General features: G+C 37.4%; 1 protein-coding gene across 4 annotated transcripts in view; it reads right to left on the minus strand.

Annotated features, from left to right (window-relative positions):
- Positions 1-10,000, minus strand: part of LOC138015680 (periodic tryptophan protein 2 homolog) — a 161,144-nt gene that overhangs the window by 76,836 nt on the left and 74,308 nt on the right. For all 4 annotated transcript variants that reach the window (XM_068862791.1, XM_068862790.1, XM_068862792.1 and 1 more), the window contains 5 exons: positions 6,909-7,049; positions 6,590-6,797; positions 5,328-5,476; positions 579-726; positions 335-485 (listed from right to left, as the gene is read on the minus strand). In XM_068862791.1, coding sequence (XP_068718892.1) covers positions 335-485; positions 579-726; positions 5,328-5,476; positions 6,590-6,797; positions 6,909-7,049 — 797 coding nt within the window. The remainder of the gene's footprint in view (positions 1-334; positions 486-578; positions 727-5,327; positions 5,477-6,589; positions 6,798-6,908; positions 7,050-10,000) is intronic.

Below are 10,000 nucleotides of genomic sequence, written 5' to 3' on the forward strand. Positions count from 1 at the left end.
ACAAGTTAAAAAATACCACCTGATGAATCAGTCCTACTGCCCGATTTTAACTCCAAGAAATCTAAATCACCAGGCAGGCAGGCACCAGGGCACTGGCAGCAATAATTGACATAAGCCCACGAGGTTCAGCAAATTTCAAATAGCATTACATAAACTAAGAAAAAAAAAGTGGCATCTTTAACTTTTGAAAAGTCTACAATAACTATAATTGAAGACTTCAGGCAGTGCATTTTGGTGTACCTATTGCTTTAATAATTATTATTATTATTATTATTATAACAAAATAAAACTAAATGTATATAGTATAAAACTACCACTAAGTAAAACGTCTTACCATCACATCCAAGATTTAATGTTTCCCAAGATACTTTGCTGTCAAACATTTTCCAAAGTCTAACAGTTTTGTCCCAGGAACCTGACACCAAAAGTGGATGAGAAGGGTTGAACATTAGTCCAGAAATAGGTCCTTCATGACCAGCTAGCACCTATTACGAAAAATATAAGTATGCCGTGAGACCCTACGATCAGAACCATCCATCTTCTTGGAGTCTATTCAAGGTTCAATAACTTTTGCGTACCTCAAGAAGTCTTCCAGTTTTCATGGACCAAACAAAGACATCAAATGTGTCAAGTGACCCAGAGCAGACCACTTCACCACTATTATCCACAGTTAAACATGAAAATTGGACTGCTCGTGGAGATGTAAAGGTACGAAAATTCCGATACCTGTAATGTCAGAGATGATGTATTTCATTTATTTCATGATTCACACATTTTCCTTTGTTATGCAAAGTCTGGGGAGAGGTTGATAATGTAGCAAGGAAGAGATTTGATGAATTTTTATTCAAACTCTTGGGTATCAAAGTGGAGATATATACAAATCAATCCTTAGGGGGATTTATACAGACAAATCCCTTCTTTGAGGGATTCATACAGATAAATCCCGGCTTGCCTTCAGGGTATTGTACAAGTAAAATCATAATTGCTTCCAAATGAACATTGGTCATAGATAGATAGAATGAAACACCTTCTTTAATCTGACTGGTTTCAACTTAACAACTGGTTCATGGTTTTGCCTGCATCCATCGAGTTTTATATAATACGTGGGGTTAAGAACATCACGATTCACTTTAGCTAGTATTCCAACTTCTCCAATGATTTCCATCCTTTCGTTTCTCTCCTCTGCCCATCCACACTAAATGTATACTGGCCATGATGATTCTTTCTTTTTTCAAGTTCTCGATCACGAAAAATAGAAATTTTGGATACTTGTATCAGTAAAAAAAAACAAAAACAGCAGTAGACTAGCCCACCTTTGTGGCATGATTATGGTGCTGCAGCAAGAATCCCCCTACAAGAAGGGGTTTCTCTCCACTAACTGAAATAATCTCTAGTAAAGCGGGTAATTGGGGGGAATATTGTGTGTGTGGATGGTGAGTTGATTTAGTGTCTCCTACACGTTTTTTTTTTACCAAATCTTCTGCACATGAATTCTCTGCATCAGACTCAATTGCATCATCTATTTTATCAAGAATGCCATCTGTGTACGATTTGAGTTCTTCCCAATAAGCAGTTTTTACAAATACATTGTAGTCGCATATTTAAGCTGAAACTGGACAAATTTCCAATATCACTGCAATTTTGAATTAATGAAATGGTTTTTATTCCAAAGTAAATGATGCGTTACACTGGTTTATCAATATACTACTCTCTCACTCACTTTTTCTCACTCAGTGTCTCGAAATGAGTTACTGATATTGATGCTTGCATTTGCTCATTTTGAGCAAAGCCCAAGGGGTGAACGTATGGTTCCTCTCAGTAGATATTGTCAAGAACCATTTAGTAAACATACAACAAAGAACAAAGTTTGAGTTTGGTAAAAGGCAAAGGAGGTTGTGTGAAGTGTTACTATTTCAATATGTGTTACTAAGGACAACCCACTGTTATTTGCTCATTTTGAGCGATGGGAAGTGAGTGCCCTTCCAGAATTGAAAGGGTCTAGGTGTAGATGCGTACCACAACAATAGCTGATAGATTTCAATAAGTTTCACCAGATACTCTCTATGAAGAGACAAGTGAAGAAGAGATGACAGAAAAAGAAGACAAAGAAGAAGGAAGCTCCAACTCGTAAAAGCACATAGACATCAGCCCAAAAGGCACAGCAGTGAGAAAGAAACACATACCGGTACTTCCTAAAGCTTCCACAGTCAAGCAACATTTAGCCTTTCTCTGTGCCTGTCTTACAAGCAATGGGATTACAGGGATTAAGCATCTCGTTTACGTGACACGGCAAACGTCAGATTGCCCTTTCACTTGTTGCGTAAAATGGAGTGTCAAGCTAGTGACTTTAGGTTGCGTGACCCACAGCAACTTGAAATGGACTCTGTTAATCTCGAGTATTTGGCTAACAAAAAATAAAAAAGAACGTTTTTTTGAAACTTTGTTTGTAAAAAAAAAAAAACGACGATATATAAAATGTCAATCCTTACTTTCCAAATTTTGCAAGTTTTCGGGAAGCTGTTTTGAGAATCAACGGAGTCAACCTGAGTTCATGAAGAAAATTGGGGTAAGGCGTCAATTGTGAACGATCTATAGTAATGAAACCTTATTTTTCCTTGTTTGACTTACCGGAAATGGTTTTCCAATGAACTACATGTAGTTATGTAGACAAAAAAAAAAGAAGAAGAATGCCTACTTTCATGTAGAAATGACAAGCCGGGGCCGGCAAACGTGAAAAATGGCGGGAAAATCATGTCACATGGTCACTTTTGCAACTCTTCCTCCCAAGTTAGCTAACAAATTTACTATAATCAGTCAAATTCACACATATTATATGAGAAACTCTCATAAATTTCGTTTGCCTTTCAGTCGGACTAACATTTAACAGTTTTCTGTTTTCCATCAGGGACCTAAATTTTACAATTCTCTCAACCTTGATATAATTAACTCCTCCTCAACACCTTCCTTCAAGAAGCACTTAAGACATTCTTTTTTAACAACTATTGTGAATCTCCATAAGGTCGCAATAGCAGCAAGTATGATAATTAAATACTGTAGGAAACAGACAACTTTTTTTAAAAGACATGTTTCGGCATGCTTATGCCATCATCAGTTTAATGAGTTCCTAAGTGTGAACAGTTCTTGAGTCTACGGGAAGATGAAAAAATTATTACAACATGACGTAAAACAAAAGCGGGTACTATTTATAGCGTGACACCAAACATCAAGGTGTAAACTAAAACGTGAGAAAAGTGTTATAATGCTGCAATTGTTTGTTAAGTTCCAATTGTTCCAATAAAATAGATAAATAAGTTAATTAATTAATTGTTCCAATTAAATTGCAATTGTTTGTTAAGCTGTAAATAGTACCTGCTTTTGTATTACGTCATGTTGTAATAATTTTTTCATCTATCCATAGACTTTATAACTGTTCACACTTAGGAACTCATTAAACTGATGATGGCATAAGCATGCCGAAACATGTCTGTTTTCTACAGTATTGCGAATCTGTTCTTCTTGTGTCAAAGGGGTTACACCTTGTAGTTTTACTTTCAAAACCTATACATATATACATATTTCAACACCTTAATTAAATAACTAATTTGTATTCTCCATGACCAACTTGTTAGGTCAAACTGTTTTTAATTTGTAAATTTTCGTTCATTACTTTATATACTTCAACACGTTAAATAACTAATTGTTCGTAATAATTGTATTCTCCGTAGCCAACTTGCATGTCAACAAAAGCTAGATGTTTTACTTGAGGAGGCCTAATTTATATAAGCCTAGTAGTTTCTTTTAGGCCTCCTCGCCACCAATGTAATTCAATTATTTTTTACTGTTTCTTCTCTTTTTTGATTTTTTGATTCGTCTTCATTAAATATATATGTAAATAAAGTATGAAATGGTGCTCTTTGTATTGGCATTAATATCTCAAACATGCTATCAAATTATGGACAAGGACTCTCATACTGGTGTCACTTCAAATTAAATTAAATTTGCCATTGCTTTCTTTAGTTCATTTTCTTTTGTCTAACCCCATGATGGCTTACCTGACAACAAAGGTTGCCAACAGGACCCATTCATACATCCCTACCTTTTTATTTTCCTTGCTATTGTTTTGCCTCGACAAAAATGGATTTGATGTTCAATTTTTGTCGTTTAGTTGCTAGAACCACTCCATATTTACATTGTAGACCCCAAGGGGAGTTGAATTGTGTGTTTGGGTTAGAAGCAAGGGTGCTAAAACAAAGTTTTGTTTACAACCACAATTTCATGGTTTCAATTGTAATTCCTTGCTGGACAATGAAGGAAACACTTGCATGTATGTCGCCATTAACCTCTGGTGGATTTAAAGGTGGCCTTAAATATGTCCTTGCACATGATAACCAAATTGAATGCGTGTACTATCCAAGTCATTTTATAATCACAACTGCTGGAAAACTTGACATTCCTTACATTAAGCGAACCACTTGCAAATACATTGTTCTTGGAGATTTTTAAGCACTTTTCTCTTATTTTTGTGAAGCAACAACATATTAAAGGTAAAAAAAATATAGTGCAAGTGCACTTAGCTATCAAGTTAGTGCACAGGCACCCCACTTTGGATAATCTCAAAGAAGCAAATCAAACTTAACAGAAACATGATAAAGGACCCCAACTGGCAGGAGGCAACTAGTTGGCTATTTACAAAGCGCAGTGGAGATGAATCCGGGACAACCGGAAACAAATTCAAACCAGAGGTTAGAATGGAATTTGAACCCAGGGCAACTGCGTCCAAACCCAACACCCTAACCACTGGCCCATGAAGCCTCCATGTTTAAACTGAGCTGTTTTATTAATTAAACTGTGCGCAAAAAAAAATCAGAGGAAAATTATTTTTCTAAGAAACTACACCTGTAGTGTAGTTATTGTAGATACATGTAGTTGTTGTCGTTCTGTCTGAGATGGCTATAGCTTCGGCACGGGATGGTCACTCACACCTGCGTAAAATTTGGGTTTGCAAACCGTTTGCAACCTTTATTTGGCATGATTTTGGCCTGATTTCCGGTTTGTGTGATAATTTCGGTGCACTTCCGGTGTTATGCCCATTTATGGACTCCTATTGCTCATTGGTATAGACCGCTTCCTGCCAAAACAACATGGCAGACATTTAATGAGATGGATCACACTATGAATGGTCCATTTGTGTCCCGTGACACTGAATCATGTTACACATTAGTCATGTGGCTAAGAGGTAACTGAGTGAGGTATACTGCTAATGTAATTTTCTAAATTATTTGCTACCGATGGCAACTGTACATGAAGGTTGTAGGTTAACATAGTACCTGTTAAGATCAAATGCTCTAACAGTGCCATCCAAAGAGGAGCTTAACACCACCTGATTGTTTGGTGCAAAAATAACGTCTGTTACAGCACAGGTATGTTCACTAAATGTTATGAAGCAAAACCCAGACATCATGTTCCACAATTTGACCTACAACAAGCACATACATGGAAATAATTATTACAAAATATTACTTTACAATGGGTATACACCTGCAAGCAATTTTCGCATTTCTCACTGTGATCACTGAGTGAGAGGGTAACCTCCACAGTAATTAGTTCACCTCACAACCATGAAAAGAGTGTGTCCAAATAACTGGAATCTTTAATTTTGAAATCAAATGCACAGTTTAGATATGTCTGTTTTAACATATAAACAAGAACAACTGTATGCATGGCACAAGCACTTCACGTACACTGCACATCAGTCTGACTCTTCCATTGCCTCTCAAACAATGTTTATCTCAAATCTGGAAAGGATAACAGGAAATCTTCCATAAAAGAGGCCTAGTGTACAAAATTCAGGGAGAGAACAGTGCTGCTTTTTTAGCCACCATGGTTTGATCCCTTGTATGCCACCTTGGATCCACATACTTATCATGCAAAGAATCCTTCTTGTCAAGAGAAAATCTGAAATAACTTTGAAATAACTTTGAAATAACTTTGATTTTGTTCACCATTTCATTTGGAGGACCAAGATTTCACCTAAACATAATGTCACCAAAGTTTAGGAATTTACACCTTTAGGCCACACTATTTTAATCAGTGCTTGGCAAGCTGTGGCACATATTCGTCATTACATGTATTTCATGTTTGAAAAACAGCTTCCTTGATTTTTTGCCCCCCTTGCATCTGCGAAATTTTGCATGTCTTTGCAGTAAAAATTGTGGCATTTTAATGTATAACCTCATAATTTTGCAGGAGGAAAACGAATATAGAAAACAAATTCTGTCCCACAGTACTAGAGTCCCAGTTCTTCTCGCAAATCCAGCTAGCCGCAAGTTGATAGAATGCTAGCAAGCAGAACCAACACCGATGTTTGGCTGTACAACACCATCTGTTGAACTTTTAAATGACAGGTAAAAAATGATATTTTAATTCCATTAATTGACAGCTTTTTATTAACGTTTTTTCAGCAACCACCAAGAGCTGCTTCATCAAGTCTAATGTAAGGAATTGTCAATAATACTGTTTTCATCTACAACCACAGATAAGCAAAGAACGCACCTTTTAATTACTTAGGGGAAACATCAACTTTACAAACCTTGCCATCATCTCCACCAGTAGCCACATAGTGTCCATCCAGAGAAAACGAAAGTGTGTTCATGTCATAGTAATGGCCTTGCTGTTTAAGGATGTATGTCTCACTCTGCCATTCCCAAACCAATAACTGTCCAAAGTATCGGCAACCAAATGCCAGCCACTCCCCAGTGGGATTCACTGTGACAGTTTGAATTCTCTGCTGTGAAATGCTGTGGAAAATAAACAAAGTAAAATAAATTTGGGGATAAACCCAATTAAAAAAAAAATGAAGAACCAACCAGCCACATCAATACCCAAACCATGTTACATAACCGAAATACCTCAATGTGTGAATAAGTGTGAAGTCAGGAACTTCATGTAGTGTGAATATACCAGTTGAAAAACCTGCAATCAGCAAGTGACTAGGTTTATGGAATGCACTGGTTGTCAACTCAGCATATCCCTCTTGCTTGTAAAAATGTCTGATGGATAATTAATCAGAAAGAGAAATGAGCTCAACACACTTAAAGAGGGAAATTAGAATGAAAATAATTGCAACGGCTTACCATAGCCTCTGGTATACATGTAAACGTGCATTAACCACTCTGCCCATGCATACCAACCGTTTTTGGAATAGCTTCATGTATTTTAATGCAAAAAGCATCATTTTAAATTGAGTTCAGTATTTAATCATTTTAGTAATCTTAGATATATTATATAGCAATGTAATTCTTAACATAATTCAGCCATCTGGCAGCGATGTTTTGATAAAATAATTGATAATTATACTCTGTCTGTCTACAAGAGTACTTCAATTAAACGCACGTGCCCAAGTGACAATTTTGGGCATTTCTTTCCTGAGCAAAACTGACATAATGTTGCAAGAGACCTTGACTTCCACTTAGAAAGGTTGGCCTGGACTTTTTTGTTCTGACTTGTGCTTCAATCTAGAGAAACAACTGATGCATATTTTGTAAATGGAAAAAAAGACCTTTGCTTTTCCAGTGGCACCTTTCACCTATCAAGTTAAGGCTGTATCATATCATATACATGACTACCCAAAATGTGTGTTTTGCAGCACAAGTTTGGACGACTTTATTTGAAGGCATGCCAGACAAAGCAATGTGTAAAAAATCTCATTATACTACAGATCGTTTCATACTCGTGACTGGGCGTGAGTGCAGTCACTCCCAATTTCTTGAGATTTGTGTACTTACATGACCCAGATACAACAAACCAAGGCAACTGAAAAATTGATTTACACATGAGTCATGTTTCATGACTGAACCCAACTTTGTCAACTGACATTCCGCGCCAAGCGAAATGTTGCACATTGGGTGGCAAATTGTAGCTAAGGATCCCGAACTTTCACTGAAGTAGCGATATTTCTTTGAAATACCCCCTTTCGTTCCTGCAATTTATCACTCAAATTGCCCCAAATTCCCCAACTTTTGAGAGAACAATGAACAAAATTCAAGCTTTCCGCTGGCATTAGTTTTCACAACATTGTAATAACTGGATGGTTAATGGAGAGGACATAGTTTGTGACTACTTAACCCACTGATGCCACAAATGTCCTAGGATGCTCCCAGTTGACAAGTAAAACCTTCTGAGTAAAATTTGGCGTTAGACACAGTAAAATCTGTTAAGTTATATGCCCAGGCGTTAATGGATTAAAATAATCCGTACAACAGAGCCCATGCAGGTACAACATATATTAATTTTGTTAACTATGCTATTACAAAAAAAAGGCGAAATAGAATATGCTGCTTTTAGCCTTGCATTGTTGAACAGATTGAGATTACTTACAGCTGAATTTTTTTTCCATTGTCTAATGAACTGTCTAATGCAAGATGATTTTACTTGTTGGTGGGTAGCAGTTCAGGAGTCAATGGGTTACATATGAACAGCCTATCATCAGTGATATTAAAACAGATATGAAATAAGTTACAGAATGTTCCAAGGCAGTGCAGCCCAGTGGTTAGGGCACTTGCTTTGAGATCCAGGTTCCCAGGTTCAAGACACGTTCGGACCACTCGTTGAATTTGTTCCTGGTAGTCCCTGGTTCAACCTCTCAGCTGCACTTGTAAACAATGGCCAGTTGGGATTCTAAACAGTTGTTATTGAATGTTCTGTTGTCGCGCTTGTGTTTCATTGGCCCTCCCCTATGGGGAGAGGTCAATTCAATTAGGATGTAATGTATGGGATGTATGCATGAGTGACTAAGGATCTTATAAAGAAGAAAGACAAATGACTTGTTGCAAACTATTGCAGACAGCTGGTTGCCCTTGATGGCTTTTTTAAAAGTAATGATGCCCATGAGACTAAGATAAATAATTTGTATGATCACCAATCCTTTTCAATAGGCGACTTCATGTTTATCACAATTTTGCTCACCACTTTTCAGCCAACCTTGTAGCAAAGTTTGCTAGTTTTTCATTTCAGTACATCACGATGATGTAAATGGAGAGAAGTCCTAAAAACATTCCAAATATTTAAAAGACCTGCGCAAGTTTGTACACTGCAGACACTCCAAATTTAGCTCCGTGCGAAATTCCTTATTTAAACCGATCTAATCATGCCAGTCACCATTAAAGCCTTAAAGATGGAAAACAACGGCCTCAGGAATCAAATTGATGCACTAACAAAGGAATTGAAGAATCTGCAAGCTACATGTAGAATCGATGGCAAAATGACGAAGGAGACAAGTCGATCCTCGCCGCCATTATCTCCCGTCGATCAGGTGGAGGTTTCGAAGAGTATCGAGTTCCTGGGCCTTGAATGTGATGACTTAAATAACTTTCGAGGTAAAATTTTAGAAGAAATATCTGATCTTAAAGTCAACCTGGAGGTTATTGCCGAAAAAGTAGAGGACCTGGCTCAGACCATAGAAGAGTTTCAAGCTTACAGCTATGGCTTTAATGTTAAAATATTGGGTGTACCGGAATGTGTGAGCCAAGAGTCTGCTTTGCAAACTAGTAATCTGTGTGTTGCAACCTTCAACAAGATGGGTGCTGAAGTTACATTAACTGATATTGACATTGCCCATCGTGTGAAGCCCAGGATCACTTCCAACCGGCCGAAGCCGATCATCTGCAAATTCACCAGGCGATTAGCCCGTGAAGAAGTGATGAAATGAAGGACAGCAATTTTACTTGTTCAACCTCGCGAAATTGGTCTAGCAGATGATGTGATATTAACCAATGCGAAAATTGTTGACCATCTGACGCCTTCTGCTCAAGAATTATTTGCAGCTTCTAAATCTTTCAAGGAACAACATCAGTTCAGCTACTGCTGGACGAAGAACGGATTCATTTATCTAAGGAGATCAGATAGTAGCCGCCCAATAAGGATCAAGAACATCGCAGACCTTCACACTCTGGCTCAAGACGATTTAGAGTAGGATCCCAAAATGTAGGTTAATTTAACTGAT

Source organism: Montipora capricornis, chromosome 9 (genome assembly GCF_036669925.1).
Source record: "Montipora capricornis isolate CH-2021 chromosome 9, ASM3666992v2, whole genome shotgun sequence".
Taxonomy (NCBI): Eukaryota; Metazoa; Cnidaria; class Anthozoa; order Scleractinia; family Acroporidae; genus Montipora; species Montipora capricornis.